This window comes from Mobula hypostoma, chromosome 21 (genome assembly GCF_963921235.1).
Source record: "Mobula hypostoma chromosome 21, sMobHyp1.1, whole genome shotgun sequence".
NCBI lineage: Eukaryota > Metazoa > Chordata > Chondrichthyes > Myliobatiformes > Myliobatidae > Mobula > Mobula hypostoma.
This window is the reverse complement of record NC_086117.1, coordinates 19,584,394-19,603,684: the sequence shown is the minus strand read 5'-3', so window position 1 is coordinate 19,603,684 and position 19,291 is coordinate 19,584,394. Positions and strand designations below refer to the sequence as shown.

General features: G+C 41.6%; 1 protein-coding gene across 1 annotated transcript in view; it reads left to right on the top strand.

Moving 5' to 3' along the window:
- Window positions 1-19,291, top strand: part of LOC134360082 (procollagen galactosyltransferase 1-like) — a 198,020-nt gene that overhangs the window by 158,294 nt on the left and 20,435 nt on the right. Inside the window, exons 16-18 of the mRNA XM_063074163.1 lie at window positions 118-250; window positions 11,891-12,018; window positions 16,513-16,716. Coding sequence (XP_062930233.1) covers window positions 118-250; window positions 11,891-12,018; window positions 16,513-16,716 — 465 coding nt within the window. The remainder of the gene's footprint in view (window positions 1-117; window positions 251-11,890; window positions 12,019-16,512; window positions 16,717-19,291) is intronic.

Genomic DNA, 19,291 nt, shown 5'->3' with positions numbered 1-19,291 from the left:
TGCTCAAATAAACTGTAAACAAGAGTGTATCAGTTTCTCCAGTGGGCAATGTTTATCTTCTATTCTCAAGCAAGTTGACTCTCTTGATGCATTGTTCCCCTTATTTTATCTCCACAGTGCTTTGAACAGTAGCACCTTAAAAGCTATGGGAATTAGAATGTTGCCAGGATATTCTGACCCATACACAGGAAGGAGTTTGACCAAGGGAGAAATTGGATGTTTTCTTAGCCATTATTCCATCTGGAAAGAGGTATGCATCTTCAACATGATGACCTTGTGTTATTAAACTGTTGTGTTTTTCATGAACACGGTGATTCTGCAGATACAGGAAATCCAGAGCAACACACACAAAACGCTGAAGGAACTCGGCAGGTCATGTGGCATCCATGGAGGGCAATAACCAGTCAGCATTTCCCACTGAGATCTTTCATCCTGTACTAAGAAAGAGTCTCGGTCTGAAATGTTAACTATTCTCTCAGCATGTTCAAAAGACATCCATAGTTGGTCAAATCTTGACACACATTCCCGCTGAGTTTCTCCAGTATTTTGTGTGTGATGTTGTATGTTTTTGTTTATATTATTATTATATATCTAGCCAAAATTTGACCAAAGATCTGGCTGTCTCCTAATTTATGGTCCAGATGTTCCGTTTGTGTGGATCCCAGCACTCAGCTAACACCTCAACAAGTTACTGTTCTTCTTATGCCAGTCTTTATTTCAGAAGACACAGAGATGATGACAGATTGATCCTCTTGTGAGAAATGTTGTCAGGATGAATGGGAAGGACCTATTTTCATTAAAGACACCAAAAGTAGGGGTCTTAGATTGAAAGTAACACAGCTCATCATCTCTTGGAGATTATGCCAAGTGCTCCATACTCTAAATCAGTCACGGTGTTTAAACTTCACAGTTTCAACTGCAGCATGTCTAACACCATATCCCAGTATTTCACTGTTACCAGTATCTATGATACCGGAAGTAATCAGTAAGTTAGCAACAAAGGTCCTCAGTTGAGACAAGAACATTTTAAAATTTAAGGGAAGTGGAAAGATAATGTTTTCACCAAGGCATGATCACTGCCTGAAAGGGGTACTGCAGAAAAAAAAATCTCATATTTAAAAAGTACCATAACGATATGTTCGTTGCGTACAGCCACAGAATCTTGGAAGTGGGGTTAAGCTGAACAACTTCATCATTAGAATGGGCATGGAAAGACCCTGTAACCTGACCCACAAATTTTAATGATTCTAAGAGTCATTGATTCCAAGAGCCAGCCTGGGATCCATGGACCCCTCAGTTAATGGTAAGGGTATAAAAAACATTGGGAACCCCTGCATTAGAGTTTGAATACTAATAGTCATTGATCTATACAGTACAGAAACAGGCCTTTCAGTCAGACTGGTTCACAGCGACCAAGATGCACATCCAATCTGATCCCATTTGTCACCATTTGCCCACAGCCTTCTAACTCTTTCCTATCCGTGTACCTGTTCAACAAATGTTGTTATTGAACTAGCTTCAACTTCTTCCTGCATCAGCTTGTCCTACATACATATCGCACCTGTGTTAAAAGAAATTGCCCCTCAAGTTCAATCTTTTACCCGAAAGCTGTGCCCTCTCATTTTTAATTCCCCACCCCGGGGGAAAAACTGAGGGCATTCACTCTATGACCCTCATGATTTTATACACCTCCATTAGATTGCGTCCTACCCTCCAAGGAGAAAAGTCCTAGCTTACATAGAAACATAGAAAACATCCAGCACAATACAGGCCCTTTGGCCCACAAAGCTGTGCCGAACATATCCCTACCTTAGAACTACCTAGGCTTTACCCATAGCCCTCTATTTTTCTAAGCTTCATGTAGCTATCTAGGAGTCTCTCAAAAGATCCTGTCATTTCCGCCTCCACCACCACCGCCAGCAGTCCATTCCACGCACTCACCACTCTGTAAAAAAAACTTACCCCTGACATCTCCTCTGTACCTGCTTCCAAGCACCTTAAACCTGTGCCCTCTTGTGGCAGCCATTTCAGCCCTGGGAAAAAGCCTCTATCCACAAGATCAATGCCTCTCATCATCTTATACACCTCTATCAGGTCACCTCTCATCCTCCGTCGCTCCAAGGAGAAAAGGCCGAGTTCACTCAACCTGTTTTCATAAGGCATGCTCCCCAGTCCAGGCAACATCCTTGTAAATCTTCTCTGCACCCTTTCTATGGTTTCCACATCCTTCCTGTAGTGAGACGACAAGAATTGAGCACAGTACTCCAAGTGGGGTCTGACCAGGGTCCTATATAGCTGCAACATTACCTCTCGGTTGCTAAATTCAGTTCCATGATTGATGAAGGCAATACACCGTATGCTTTCTTAACCACAGAGTCAACCTGCGCAGCTGCTTTGAGCGTCCTATGGACTCGGACCCCAAGATCCCTCTGATCCTCCACACTGCCAAGAGTTTTACTGTTAATACTATAATCTGCCATCACATTTGGCCTACCAAAATGAACCACCTCACACTTACCTGGGTCGAAATCCATCTTCCACTTCTCAGCCCAGTTTTGCGTCCTATCAATGTCCCGCTGTAAGCTCTGACAGCCCTCCACACTATCCACAAAACCCCCAACCTTTGTGTCATCAGCAAATTTACTAACCTGTCCTTCCACTTCCACATCCAGGTCATTTATAAAAATCACAAAGAGAATGGGTCCCAGAACAGATCCCTGAGGCACACCATTGGTCACCGACCTCCAAGCAGAATATGACCAGTCTACAACCACCCTTTGCCTTCTGTGTGCAAGCCAGTTCTGGATCCACAAAGCAATGTCCCCTTGGATCCCATGCCTCCTTACTTTAAGCTTGTCCCAGCCTCTCCCTATAACTTAATCCCTCAAGTCCTGGCGATCTTTTAAATCTTTCGTAAACTCTTTCCAGTTTAATAACATTTTTTCTTACAGCAGGATGACCAAAACTGAATATAATATTTCAAGTGTGGTCTCACCAGGATTTAGTACAACCACACCATGACCTCACAACTCTTATACTCAATGCTCTGACTGATGAAATATGTCAGAAGTATTCTTTCACCACCCTGTCTATCTGAGACTTCAAGGTTGCTCTATCCCCCAACACTCTTCAGGGCCCTACTGTTCACTGTGAAATTCCTACCTTGACATAGCGAAATACAATATCTTGCATTTCTCTGATACCTAACTTCAAGCAGTCTAGCATAGGAATATTTCTTGAGTTTTCCTCTTCCTAAAGATGGGCGATATTGAACCTACTTATGAAGATATTATCTCTCTCTAGCCTAATATTGGATGACAGGGCACAGTGATGGAGTCATACATGCAAAAATAGGTCCTTCTGCCTATCTTGTCCATGCTACCCATCAAGGACTTACTTCATTGACCAGCACTTAGTCTGTAGCCTACTACATACAGGAGAGGAATTGAACTGGTGATTCATTTGGCTGTCAGGTATTGCCATGATTCCACTATTCATTAGGCAACCACCTTTCATTCTTTATCAGCTTGTGTTGGGTCAATGAGTTCTGGTGATTTCTCAGTGGGTAATTAACTCCGTAATTCAGTTTCAGTCCCTTATCTATTTTGCTTCAGTAGCTAGCGGTATCAGCATTGGTCTCAATGTCAGGGATATAGTTCTGTATTCTATGCTGCAATAATTCAACTAAATGAAATTTGCTTTATTTTTGTTTTTAAACTCTGCTGTATGTTACAATTAACTCCAGTCATGTATTAAGCTAGATGTTGCCTCAAGTGATTGGATGTCTGTCGTATCTGACCTCAACAGTTAAATTTGTGCAACTCTTCTATTGTGAAGGTGATGTGCTCTACACAAAGAGACCATTGCAGCGGAGTTTTTAAAGTGGAAAAGCCTGTTTCACTGGGGCAGTTCCACTCTTTCAATCACAGAAGTCTAGGTCCAGTGGTTTGAATAGTCGTCACAACTGGGATCTTCCTTGGTTGCAAAGGACGACCATGACTTCTTCTGTGGCTTTTTATGCCATTCTTGTGCCACCAAGTACTGCAGAACTGGCTCCCTAGCCGTTGGATCTCACTGTTGATCTTATGTCCAGAATGCTGGAACTGACTTTGCATGTAGTCAGTTGCCTTAACTTTAATTAGCCATTCCCAGGTCACTGGATAAAGATGAGGTGAAGGAATCCTGGTAGATGTGTGGGGTATTGCCTCATGGAGTATTTGGGGCAAATAGCACAAATGCCTCTTGAGGAGAAGCCAAGCAAGTACTTGAGCAGGAAAGATATAGGATGGATGCGAAGAGGATGATAACTATTGGGAGACAAAGATGAGGCAATCATTTTTCTCTCAGAGGGTATGACCGCTTGGAATACTCTTCCACCAGAGGCAGTTAAAGCAGAGTCTTTTAATTTTTTTAAAGACAGAGATAACCAAATGGTGAAACGTAACTGGGATGGATGAGAGTGCAGAGTCGAGATTGCAGTCATGATCTTATTAAATGGTGTAGCAGGCTCAAGGGACGAAGTGCCCTACTCCTGATTTCAATGTTCATGTACAGAAAGATATGTTATTGGGTCAGATACAATAGAAGGTTTACGTAGATCATAAACACAGACAAAAAATGACAAATCTGAATGGACTGGTTCAATCTATTTCCAAAACATCTCCCAGCTCATAGATGAGCTGCAGTCCTCAGCCACACCTCCATCACCATTAAACCTGAGTATTCATCCTTGGCCACCCTCCCATCTTGAATTGTTCATAAATTAGATATCTTGTAAATGTTATGCTGAAAATAAATTGCTGAAAAAATGCTCAGCAGTTCAGGCATCATATCTGGAGAGAGCAACAAAATAAACGCTAGAGGTCTATGAAATATCATCAGCTTGAAACATTAGTTGTGGCTTTCTCTCCGTGGATGCTGTCTGACTGCTGATCATTTTGCTTCCTTATCTCCTTATGTGGATCAGTGTAACACTTATGAAGCACAGTGGGATTCTTCACTGTCTTAAGGCAGCAACTGAATGTAAGTTATTTTAATAATTTAATAAACCAAAAGAATTGGTGCAGTTTGTCCTGAACTTTCTTCCCTTGGCTGAGGCCATAGAATCTGTGTCAATTTAATGGGTAAAAGTACTTGTGAGATACGGACCTGTGTGTGGCACTGGAGTAATTTTGGTAAAAGAAAACTGCTAATCTGGGTGTGTGTTACATCGTATGTTCTCAGCATGCCTGGGCTTCCAAGCTCATTTGTTCTATATCATTTAGGCTAAGACAAAAGAATTCTTCCAATATTATCTTAAGTGAGATCAATGCTTTCTTGTTGAAGTCTATTGGGAAAGGAATTCAAGTTTGTTATGCTAAGAAGTCAAAGGTTGACCCAATATTTATCTAAACTTTGGCTCTCCAACTTTGACTAAGTTTTGTTTGATGGACTGTAGTAGCAAAAAGAAGTGAAATCATCTATCCCTCACAGAAGAGTTCTAAGTACAAAGTGTAAATTTATTATCAAAGAGTGAGTGTGTGTGTGTGTGTGTATATAACCTAACACATATCTATATATATATATGTGTGTGTGTGTGTGTGTGTGTGTGTGTGTGTGTGTGTTACCATACACCACCCTGAGATTCATTTTCTTGCAGGCATTCACAGTAGAACAAATAAATACAATAGAATCAATGAAAAACTACACATAAAACAAAGACTGACAAACAACCAATGTGCAAAAGAAGACAAACTGTGCAAATATATAAAAAGTAAAACCAATACAACTACTATTAATAATAAAATAAATAAAGACACACATTGAATGGCCATTAGAAGTAAACACATTCCTCATGCGTAACTATTATCGAGTAACGGAACTTGAGACTGACAGCATACCTAGATAAACTTCATCAACAGTTTATAGCCCAATATCCCTTTATGCATGTAAATGCACAATGAATAGCAGATCAACGTAGAGTAAAAATAAAAAATAACAATGCCTATAGACATAAAGTAGATCAAGAGCAGGAAAGAAAGCAACCTAAAGACCACAACAATGGTATTCAAGAAAATAATGAAGATGCCACCACCCAAACCGCTGATGGAAATAGAATTACTTCAACAACTGCTCCACAAACAGACAGTACTAGCAACAACACAGATGTGAGCCTCCACAAAATGCTGATGTCGAAGCTCAGCTTACAGACCAAATTGCCCTAACATTTAACCCCACACTAACAGAATACATGGGCACTGACCCAACAAAAAGACCCTGCATGCCAAAACAAAAAGCATTATCAAAGTTCGCAAAAATTGTTAATACTCTCAGTAATATTAAATTACCACAATATTTAGGAAAGTTTGAATCATTTGGAGAACTGCACAGCATTAACAGCAGTACAATGCAATGGCTCCAAAATAGAAGCACTCATTAACAGAAACCCAAAACCGAGTAATGAAATGAGAACACCAAAATGGCAAAAGCGATTAAGAAGCAAAATTGAAACCTTAAGAGTAGAAATAGCCTGCCTAATGGTCTATAAAATGGATAACCCAAGCAAGAAAGTTAAGAGAAAAGCTAAGGAAATAAAAAATCCACACAAGGTATGATCAACCTAACAAAGGTTTACGAGGATGATTCTGGGAATGAAGGGATTAATTGTACTCACTGGAATTTAGAAGAATGCATGGGGATCTTGTTGAAACCTACCAAATGTTGAAAGGACTAGATAGGGTGGATGTGGAGAGGATGTTTCCTATGGTGGGCGTATCCAGAACTAGAGGGCACAGCCTCAACTGAGGAGTGACCCTTTAGAACAAAGGTAAGGAGGAGCTTCACACATAAAAATTGCTGGTGAACGCAGCAGGCCAGGCAGCATCTATAGGAAGAGGTACAGTCGACATTTTGGGCCGAGACCCTTCGTCAGGACTAACTGAAAGAAGAGATAGTAAGAGAGGAGGAGCTTTTTTAGCCAGAGTGTTGTAAATTCTGTGGAATGCTCGGCCACGGACTGCAATGGGGTCCAATCCATGCGTATATTTAAGGTGGAAGTTGATCGTTTCCTGATCAGTCAGGGTATCAAAGGACATGGCGAGAAGGCAGTTGTATGGGGTTGAGTGGGATCTGGGATCAGCCATGATGAAATGGTGTAGCAGACTCGATGGGCTGAATGTCTTATGGGCTAAAACACTAAAACAAAAGTTTGGAGCATAGAAAGCCAGACTAAATGAAGAAAACAGAATTATCAGTTCAAGAACAATGAAAAGGTTTAGACAGGACATCGAAACTAAATTTGACACACCAAGATGCCGCCAACCCTAGCACAAAATTACCAACAAACACAGAGATGATGAACTTTTGGTCTAATATCTGGTCAAACAGGACAATAAACAATCAAGAAGCAAACTGGATTACAGAGGACAAATAAGACACTCACACAATTGAAGACATGCAAATACCTAGTTACAATCAATATGCTAGATAAAGACAGTTATAAAAATTCAACTGGAAAAGCACCAGCATTAATTATTGGTATAAATAATATTTATACCATCTGGGATATCAACAATATCAATATTCTTTATTATTGGTATAAAAAATTTACTTGCCTTCATTCAGACCTATTAATACATATCAACAATTTTCTTAAAATCATGATAAAAGTGCCCAAATTTTTGACAGAAGGCAAAGCATATCTCTTCTCTAAAGGAGAAATCACAAATATCCTCCTATTACTTGTTTATGAATTATATATAAAATTGTAACATTGTGCATCTTGTGACTAATCACCACTCACTTAGATAACCACAATATACTTGCAGAAGAGCAGAAAGGATGCCGTAAGGCTGCAAAAGGATGTAAAGAACAACTGATAATAGAGTCTGTAATTCTAGATGAAGCCCAGTGAAAAAGAAAAACATCATTCATATTGTTACATTGACCACCAAAAAGCATTTGATTCTATCCCACACTCATGGTTAATAAAAAGTTCGGAATATATATAAACTGCACCCAATGCCTGTGAAATTCCTACAATATCTGATGATGCTTCAGCAAGCTGTAATCACCCTATCAATTAACAAGCAAAAAAGAACAGCCACCATCATCAAAATAAACTGAGGCATTTGCCAGGGTGGTTCTCTAGGTCTACTAAGGGTACGTCCACACTATGCCGGATAATTTTGAAAACGAAGCTTTTTCTCTTCGTTTTGCCCTCCCGTCCACACTGAGCCGGCTTTTGTCTAGCTTTAAACCTGCCCTCTAATTTACAGAATTGCTTGAAAATAGGGTGTCAAATCAGCAACAGCCAAACGAATTATACCTTGACCCATCTTCTATACATGGACGACGAATTGAAATTATGCATTCCTTCATCAGTGAAGCTGAAGTTATTAAGTCAAATAGTAGAACTATTTTCAAAAGATATAAGCATAAACTTTGAACTAGGTAAGTGCAGAACTTTAAACATAAAGAGAGGTGCAATAGAGCTCAAACAACAGGAATTCTGCAGATGCTGGAAATTCAAGCAACACACATCAAAGTTGCTGGTGAACGCAGCAGGCCAGGCAGCATCTGTAGGAAAACATAGAAACATAGAAAATAAGTGCAGGAGTAGGCCATTCGGCCCTTCGAGCCTGCACCGCCATTTATTATGATCATGGCTGATCATCCAACTCAGAACCCCGCCCCAGCCTTCCCTCCATACCCCCTGATCCCCGTAGCCACAAGGGCCATATCTAACTCCCACTTAAATATAGCCAATGAACTGGCCTCAACTGTTTCCTGTGGCAGAGAATTCCACAGATTCACCACTCTCTGTGTGAAGAAGTTTTTCCTAATCTCGGTCCTAAAAGGCTTCCCCTTTATCCTCAAACTGTGACCCCTCGTTCTGGACTTCCCCAACATCGGGAACAATCTTCCTGCATCTAGCCTGTCCAATCCCTTTAGGATTTTATACGTTTCAATCAGATCCCCCCTCAATCTTCTAAATTCCAACAAGTACAAGCCCAGTTCATCCAGTCTTTCTTCATATGAAAGTCCTGCCATCCCAGGAATCAATCTGGTGAACCTTCTTTGTACTCCCTCTATGGCAAGGATGTCTTTCCTCAGATTAGGGGACCAAAACTGCACACAATACTCCAGGTGTGGTCTCACCAAGGCCTTGTACAACTGCAGTAGTACCTCCTTGCTCCTGTACTCGAATCCTCTCGCTATAAATGCCAGCATACCATTCGCCTTTTTCACCGCCTGCTGTACCTGCATGCCCACTTTCAATGACTGGTGTATAATGACACCCAGGTCTCGTTGCACCTCCCCTTGTCCTGACGAAGGGTCTCGGCCTGAAACATCGACTGCAGCTCTTCCTACAGATGTTGCCTGGCCTGCTGCGTTCACCAGCAACTTTGATGTGTGTTGCTGGTGCAATAGAGCTAGTAGAATACAAAACAGAGCAGCTGGATACAGTACAACTGATGGATGAATATAAAACATACAAGTATCTGGGATATCAACAAGCAAAGAAAATAGATCATAGTACAATATAGGGAAAACTTTTGACAATTTAGTTCAAAGTTTATGAAAATTTACCAAACAACGTTCAAAAGTAAAAATTGACAAACACAATCAGCTATTTCGCTATACTCATAGTAACATATTCTTTTGGCATAATATGTTGGTCCGAAACTGATTTGGAAATTTTACCAAGAAAAATAAGAACTGAAATGATAAATTTTAGAAAACACTATATACACTCAAACACACTTAGATTAAAACTATCTAGCACAGAGGGAAGAAAAGGAATAACAGACAGTCAGATTAAACTTCTAAGGATGTATCAGGGATAAATAGGATTCAGCACTCCATGCAAACATATGCAATTCTAATAAGAAGTACTAAACTTAAAATGAAAACACAACCCTGAAAAGTGAAGAAATTATCACTGCAGAAGAAAAAGTTAACCAATGGAACAGCATGACCTTCCATGGAAAACATCCCTATGAGCTGAGCAGACTAGATATCGACAAGGAAGTGTCGAATGCCCAGCTCAGAGTTGTAGTTCTCTTCCCAGTAATGGGTTTATTGTGGCAATAGAGAACCAAATAGTTAACACAAAACATTAGGAAAAATACATAATAAAAGACCAACAAATTCAAGATGATAAGTACAGAAATTGCCAAGAGAAACCAGAAACAATCCAACACATTACAGGATCCTGCAAACAACAGGAATTCTGCAGATGCTGGAAATTCAAGCAACACACATCAAAGTTGCTGGTGAACGCAGCAGGCCAAGCAGCATCTATAGGAAGAGGTACAGTCGACGTTTCAGGCCGAGACCCTTCGTCAGGCCTTCAGTTAGTCCTGACGAAGGGTCTCGGCCTGAAACGTCGACTGCACCTCTTCCTATAGATGCTGCTTGGCCTGCTGCGTTCACCAGCAACTTTGATGTGTGTTACAGGATCCTGCAGCAGTTTAACTCAATCTGATTACTTACACAGGCACAATCAAGTGGCAAACATAATTCACCAACATCTTACTTTAACATAGAAATCATAAAAGACACCATACCTTACTATAGGGGAAGGGGGAACGTCAACTCAGACCATGAGAGGCCTGTGTCGGGCATTTTGATGCCTTACAAGGTACAGATTTACTATAAATAGAAGCCCAATTCAGCTTTAGAGTCAGAGTCCTACAAATTATACTATACTGCATGGAAATAGGTACTGAGGGGATGTCAAGTTAAGTTTCTCACACAGAGTGGTGGGTGTGTGGAATACACTGCTGGCGGCAGTGGTGAAAGAGGATACAACAGGGTCTTTTAAGAACCTCTTAGATAGATACACAGAGCTTAGATAAATAGAGGGCTATGTGCTAGGGAATTTCCAGGCTGTCTTTGGAGTGGGTTATATTAAAGGGCCTGTAATGTGCTGTAAATTTCTATGTTCTATGATCCATTATTACAGATAGGGCAATCCATAATGACGGCCTGGAAATAATATTACAAGATAAACAAGCAAGAACAGCTTACCTAATAGATATAGCTATTTCAAACACACAAAACACATAGAAATCAGTAAGTGAAAAACACCAGAAGTATACTGAATTAAAAGAGGAAAGTGAAAGACTATGAAACATAAACAGGGTATACATTGTCCCAATAGCAATATCGACAACAGGTATCATCCCAAAGTCACTACACAGTAGTATTAAACAACTAGGCTTACACAGCACTATTTATGTAAGTAGAAAGCCACAATACTGAACACCACTGGAATAGTCTGAAAGTTCCTAGCAATTGAGAAATGAGTGTGTTTGGCTATGCCCATACCCCATGTTTTAGCAGCTTGAACTGAAAAATAAACAATAATAAAAATAGGTAATAGTGCAAATATTAGTTGTAGACTAATAGGCTGTGAAATCAGTTTGGTGTTATGGTGAATGAACTTATCCATGCTGATTCAGAAGCCTGATGGTTGAAGGGTATGAACTGTTACTGAACCTGGTGGTGTGGGATCTGAGGCTTTCGAATCTCCTTCCCGATGTCAGCTTGGATGGTGGGGGTCCTTGAAGGATGCTGCTTTCTTGTGGCAGTGCTCCTTGTAGATATGCTCAATGGTAGCAAGGCCTTCTCCTGTGATGGACTGGGCTGTATCCATCACTTCTTGTAGGCTTTTCCATAGTTAGGCATCGGTGTTTCCATACCAGGCCATGATGTAACACCTCAGAGAGAACATGAGAATAAAGATCAACTTCAGAAAAATCTCCCCTTTCCTGCTGAGGACAAGTAAACAATAGATGCAAAGTGAAGCATGGGTAGAAATGTTATAACATTAGAGTAGCAGGGGGGTTTAGGCCAGCTGTTCTCCAGACTGGGGCGAAACAATTACATTTCAATGTGTTTTCAGGTGGTGGATCGAAAGCTGAAGAAAGCAGTGGTGTTTGAAGATGACGTGAGGTTTGAGGGCCACTTTAAGAGGAAGCTGTTGAGATTGCTGGACGAAATTGAGGATGTCGACATGGAATGGGACCTTATGTAAGTGCGCATGAAACTTGTATTTTAAATGTTTGAGGCTGGTGATCCTGTTTTGATCTAAATGCACTGGAACATCGCTGGCTTTCTGCCTGCTCCTGCCCCACTGACGTTGTGTGTGCATAGTTCGACTCTGTTTTATTCCCCCACCGGTTAAGTCCCTTCCTACCTACGTCTGTGACACTTCACACTCTTTTGATCTTTTCAATGATTTGAAGTTCCCTGGCCCCAATTGTCTAATTTTCACTATCCAGTCCCTATACACTTTCATCCCCATCAGAAGGGCCCTAAAGCTCTCCATTTCTTTCTGGTCAACAGACCCAACCAGTTCCCCACCACAACTCTCCTCTGTCTGGCAGAACTGATCCTTAACCTCATTAATTTCTCCTTTGGCTCCTCCCACTTCCTTCAAGATAAAAGTGTAGCCATGGGCACTCACATGGGTCCCAGCTATACCTGCCCTTTCATCAGCTATGTGGAACAGTCCACGTCCAATCCTACAGTGCCTATAAAAAGTATCCCCCCCCCATAAGTTTTTACATTTTATTGTTTTACGACATTTAATCACAGTGGATTTCATTTGGCTTTTTTGACACTGATCAACAGAAAACAATTCTTTCATGTCAAAGTGAAAACAGATCTCTACAAAGTGATCTAAATTAATTACAAATATTAGACATACAATAATTGCATAAGTATTCACCCCCTTCAGGTCAGTATTTAGTAGATGCACCTTTGGCAGCAATTACAGCTTTGAGTTTGTGTGGATAGGTCTCTATCAGCTTTGTGCAACTGGGCACTGCAGTTTTTCCCCATTCTTTACAAAACTGCTCAAGCTTTGTCAGATTGCGTGGGGATCATGAGTGAACAGCCTTTTTCAAGTCCAGCCACAAATTCTCAATTGGATTGAGGTTTGGACTCTGACTTGGCCACTCCAGGACATTAACTTTGTTGTTTTTAAGCCATTCCTTTGTAGTTTTGGCTTATGCTTATGCTCATTGTTTTGCTGGAAAACAGATCTTCTTCCAAATCGCAGTTCCCTTGCAGACTGCATCAGGTTTTCCTCCTGCATTTCCCTGTATTTTGCTGCATTCATTTTATCCTCTACCTTCACAAGCCTTCCAGAACCTGCTGCAGTGAAGCATCCCCACAGCATGATACAGTCACCACCATGCTTCACAGTAGGGGTGGTGTGTTTTTGATGATGTGCGGTGTTTGGCGTAAAAACATAGCGTTAAGTCTGATGGCCAAAAAGCTCAGTTTTGGTTTCATCAGCCCATAGAACCCTATTCCAGCTGATTTCAGAGTCTCCCATGTGTCTTCTGGCAAACTAGACGAGATTTCATGAGTTTTTTTCAACAGCAGCTTTCTCTCTGCCACTCTCCCATAAAGCTGTGACGGGTGAAGCACCCGGGCAACAATTGTATGTGCAGTCTCTTCCACCTTAGTCACTGAGGCTTGTAACTCCTCCAGAGTTGTCATAGGTCTCTTGGTGGCCTCCCTCACTAGTCCCCTTCTTGCACGGTCACTCAGTTTTTGAGGATGCCGGCTGTATGCAGATTTACAGCTGTTTTCTATTCCTTCCATTTTTTGTCGATTGATTTAACTGTACTCCAAGGGATATTCGATGACTTGAAAAGGCTTTTCAGTAGCCTTTTCGCGGAGTTGCTTGGAGTGTTCTGTTGTCTTCGTGGTGTAGTTTTTGCCAGGATACTGACTCACCAGCAGATATAGGTGTAATTTCACTACAGTCGGTTGAAACACCTCAACTGCACACAGTAATCTCCACTTAACTAATTATCTGACTTCTAAAACCAATTGACTGCACCAGTGATGATTTGGTGTGTCATATTGGGGGGGGGGGGGTGAATACTTATGCAATCAATTATTTTGTGTTTTGTATTTGTAATTAATTTAGATCACTTTGTAGAGATCTGTTTTCACTTTGACATGAAAATCTTTTTTCTGTTGATCAGGGTCAAAAAGCCAAACTAAATCCAGTGTGATTAAATGTTGTAAAACAATAAAACATGAAAACCTCTGGGGCGGGTGAATTTAGGCACTGTACACCCGCATAGCTCCCCAACTCCTCCTAAGCTATATCAATGATTGCATTCCTGCTGCTTCCTGCAGCCATGTTGAGCTCTCTATTTCATCAACTTTGCCTCCAACTTCCACCCTGCCCTTAAATTTACTTGGTCCGTTGCCGACATCTCTCTCCCCTTTCTCGATCTCTCTGTCTCCATCTCTGGAGACCGTCTACCTACTGATATCTTTTATAAACCCACTGACCCTCACAGCTAACTGGACTACAACTCTTCCTACCCTGCCACTTGTGAAAATGCCATACTCTTCGTTCAGTTCCTCCACCTCCGCCGCATCTCCTTTCAGGATGATGCTTTTCATTCCATAACAACTGAGATCTCCTCCTTCAAAGAAGAGGGCATCCCTTCTTTCACCATCAACATTGCCTTTACCCATATCTCTTCCATTTCGCATATGTCTGCCCTCATCCCATCCAGCTGCTTCACCAGAGATAGGGTTCCGCTTGTTTTTACCACCACCTCACAAACCTCCATGTCCAGCACATAATTCTCTGTAACTTCCGCCATTTCCCATGAGATCCCACCTCCAAGCACATCCCTCCCCCACTTTCCACTTCCTGCAGGGATCGCTCCCTATGTGACTCTCTTGTCCGTCCATCCCTCCCCACTGGTCTCCCTCCTGGTACTTATCCTTGCAAGTGGAACAGGTGCCACACCTGCCCCTATACCTCCCTCCTCACTACCATTCAGGTCCTTCCAGGTGAGGCACCACTTCACCTCTGAGTCTGTTGGGATCATCTACTGTAACCAGTACGCCCGGTGTAGCCTCCTATATGTCGGTGAGACCCAAGGAAGATTGGGAGACTGCTTTGTCAAGGATCTCTGCTCCAACTGCCACAGAAAGCGGGATTTCCCGGTGGCCATCTATTTCAATTCTACTTCCCATTCCCATTCTGACGTGTCAGACCATGACCTCCTCTACTGCCACGATGAGTCCACACTCAGTTTGAACATCGATTTCTCGAACTTACGGTAATTGCTCCCCCTCCCCACCTCTCCTTCACCATTTCCCATTCCTGTTTCCCACTTTCACCTCATCTCCTTGTCCATCACCTCTCTTTAAGCTCCTCCCCCTTCCCTTTATTCCATGGGCTTCTGTCCTCTCCTATCAGATTCGGCCTTCTCCAGCCCTTTATCTCTTTCACCAATCAATTTCCCAGCTCGTTACTCCACCTCTTCCCCCTTCCAGTTTCACCTATCAGTCACTTTGTGCATCTTCCTCCCCTCCCCCCACCTTATTCTGCCTTCTCTCCTTCCTTTCCAGTCTTGATGAAGAGCAAACATCAACTGTTTACTCTTCTCCGTAAATGTTGCCTGGCCAGCTGAGTTCCTCCAGCATTTTGTGTGTGTTAAGCAGGGTAAGATCCTATATCTCTGCTCAGTGTACCATGTGTGAGATGAGAAAGCAACAGGCAGCAAGGACTCGATGTAGCGAGGCATCTCAGCCAATCCCAATCCAGTCGTCCTTCAGCTGCTCCAGTGAACAGATGCTTTCAGTAGTTTTCACTGAGACTAGAAGCAATGTGATCAGTTTTCATTTATATAGCGCCTTTAATGCAATAACATTTTCCAAGAGACTTTACAAGGATTCCTTTAAGTAAAACTAACATTAAGCAATTGAAGAAAACATTAGGTCAGATCACAGCTCAGAAATGGGTCCTTCAGCGCACCATGTACATGCCAACCCTTTCCCCATCTACTTTAATCCCATTTGCTGCATTAGGAGTATATCCTTCAGTGCCCTGTCTTTGTGTATATTTCTAAATGTCTCTTTTATGGTGTGCCTTGACGAGAGTGGTCTGAAACTGGAACATTTAGAGGTTGGGCCGAAATGGCTTTAGGCAGGTGAATGGATGGTGAAAGATCAGAGATGTGTATGAGACATGAAATGGAGTGACACCGGCAATTTTTTCCATCCCGACTACATCCAGAAAATGTAGTGCACTCAGTAATTAACAGGCTCATCTCTTCTATCCCAGCACCGACTATGGGCATTTTTTCTGTGCTGCCCAGGACTGTGGTGGTGTAAATACCCAGTGATTAATGAAACACTATTACAGAGCCAGTGACTTGCGTTCAGTGCTACTGCTGTCTGTAAGGAGTTCGCAAGTTCTCCCCGTGACCGCGTGGGTTTCCTCCGCGTTCTCCGGTTTCCTCCCACGGTCCAAAGACGTTCAGGTTGAGTAGGTTCACTGGTCACGTTGGTGTAATTGGGCAGCATGAGCTTTTTGGGCCAAAAAGCTTCTGCTACTGTGCTGTATCTCTAAATAAAATATATACACATCCACCATCTGAAACCGTAAGTTGAGATGTTTCTTTAAAAGTGGGTGTTTGGAAACAGCCAAATATTAAGTTTGAGATGAAATCAAATGCAATGTATTTCATTTTTCAGCTACCTTGGCCGTAAATTGGTCAATCCCAGTCAGGAGCAGGCTGTGCTGGATGTCCGTAACTTGGTGGTGGTTGAATATTCATACTGGACGCTGGCGTATGTCATTTCACAGCAGGGTGCTGAGAAACTGGTTAACTCTCAGCCATTTAACAAGATGCTGCCTGTGGACGAATTCCTTCCTATCATGTACGACAAGCACGTGAAGTGAGTCCTTCTTAATTAATTAGAAGGAATTATTTATGACTGTATCTGTGCTGTTGTAAGAGTGCTTGGTATTGCTACTAGTTGATTATTGTCACATGTACTAAGACATGCAAAAAGGATACTGTCATTACAGATCAAATCATCACACTAGTATTGAGCTAGAACAGAGTAAAACAATAACAATGCAAAATAAAGTGTAGAAGCTACTGAAGAAATTCAGTAAATCACCAACACAAGAGATTCTGCTGATGCTGGAAATCCAGAGTAACACACATAAAATGCTGGAGGAACTTAGCAGGCCAGGCAGAACCTATAGAAAGGGATAAACAGCTGACATTATGGGCCAAGACTTTTCATTGAGTCTTGGCCCGAAATATCGAATGTTTATCCTCTCCATCGATACTGCCTGAATTACTGAATATCTCCAGCGTCTGTATATGTGTCTGTGTGTGTTGCTGTGATAAGGTGCAAGATCATAATAAGGTAGCTTGCGTGGCCAAGAGTCCATTGTATCATACAAGAAGTGCATTCAAGAGTCTGAATTCAGTTGGATGGAAGCTCTCCTTGAGTCTGATTGGTACGTGCTTTCAGGCATTTTTATTTTCTGCCCAAGGGGAGAGAGGTGCCTGACTATTAGTAGTTTGTTGATGAAACAATGTGCAGGGCTTTGAGACTGAAATACAAAGGGTAAAAAACATTAGGCTAAGGAACAGTGATTGGGTAATGTACTGGATCTAAGTCTTTCAAGGCTTTATTCACAGAAATGCAGTGTTCTGCACTTTCTTGTGTATTCAAAGGTCTGTCTTTGATGTTCTCTGGCTGAATTGAATGAACACCAATTGCTTTAAATAATCATTAATGGGAAGCACTACAAGATTGGTTTAAAAGACTTTATATCAGAAAAAGGAATGAGTGAGTGTTTTGAGGCCTCAAGCAAATGTATATTAGGATGTGCTTTGAGGAATCTCAGTTTCAACAATATGCCTGGGGGAGTGTGGAGAAGAAAGGAGAAATGTTACCTCCCAAGCATTTATGAATTTATTGAAGAAGGTATACAGACACACTTTAAGGGAGCTTTGGGCCCTGTATCTAAGGAAGGATGTGCAGGCACTGGAGAGGGTCCAGAGGAGGTTTATTAAAATTATCCAGGGGAATGAAAGGGTTAACATGTGAGGAGTATATGAGGGTTCTGAGCCAATACTGACTGGAATTTAGAAGAATGAAGGGAAATCTCATTGAAACCTCCTGAATATGTAAAGGCGTAGATAGAATGGGAGAGTCTAGGACCAGAAGGCACAGCCTCAGAATAGAAGAACATCTTTTAGAACAAAGATGAGGGGGATTTTCTTCAGCCAGAAAGTGGTAAATCTGTGGAATTCATTGCCACAAACATCTGTGGAAGCCAAGTCATTTGGTATATTTAAAGCGGAGGTTAATAGGTTCTTGATTAGTAAGGGTGTCAAATGGAAGACATGAGAATGGGGTTAGGAGGGATAATAAATCAGCTATGATTGAATGACCTAATTTTGCTATACAATATATCTTATCATCTTATTACAGCCTCAGTGATTTGTGACCTAATAGAAATCAGAGTTGAAGAATACACTTTCACACATAATCGATCACTAAATCTGTAACATTCTAGTGAAAGTTCAACATACCTCAGACGTCTTGTTTGCTTTAAATCACACCAGGCCATATTCACTAAATGAATACAGGCAGTGATTGTCTTATGCTGTTCTGAGGAAAACCAGCATGTGTATCTTCTCCTGCAAAGTTTGCCCAATATGGAGATTTCCACTTTTAAAATCTTCCCCTTGTGAAATGATTGTACCACACTGCATTCTCTGAATGTGTTCCTGTTTATGTCAACTTGCCAAGACTTGGTCACAGGGTTATTCATGGATCATCCTCAAAACACCTCACCTGTCATCACACTCAGGCCAGTAGTACTAGAGCTGTTTCTGAGGAAGCGAGAGCAAAACACGCTGTTGTCTTGAACATTGCTGCTAAACTTTTAGCTCTCTGGCACTGGCGGTGCATTTATAAATAATCCCTCTCTGTTGCTCTTGGAGGGTCAGCAGTGTGCTGTAATATGAGAGGCTGACTGCTGAGGCCTTGTACTGAAAATTACTTTATCTGCTGTCTGTAGAGGAAGTAGCATTTCATCCAGCATTTGTTTCAGTTTGTTTTATGTCAAATGCTGGTCATACAATTGGCAGGGGAAGAGCTGTACTCTGTTACATGGGCAAGCCATTTGTGAGATAGGCTGATTCAATTGCATTAAAGCTGGCAATTGTATTTGAATGAAACCAAATTAATCTATCATTTGTTTGTAAAAAGTCAGCTAATGCCCTGTTGTAAATATGCTGTTTGTGACGGATCAGTATCAAGGGTAATTTACAAACAATCCCCAGTGTATGATATGGCAATGTGCAGTTGACTCTGCATCTAACCAACTAAAGTCTAACTGTTCACCTAATGCGGTCACGTGCTGAGGAAGTGAAGTGGGAAGTTTGTTTTGCCCCCAGTCCTTACAGCCCCAAACCTAAGAGGACCTGATGACGCTGCAAAA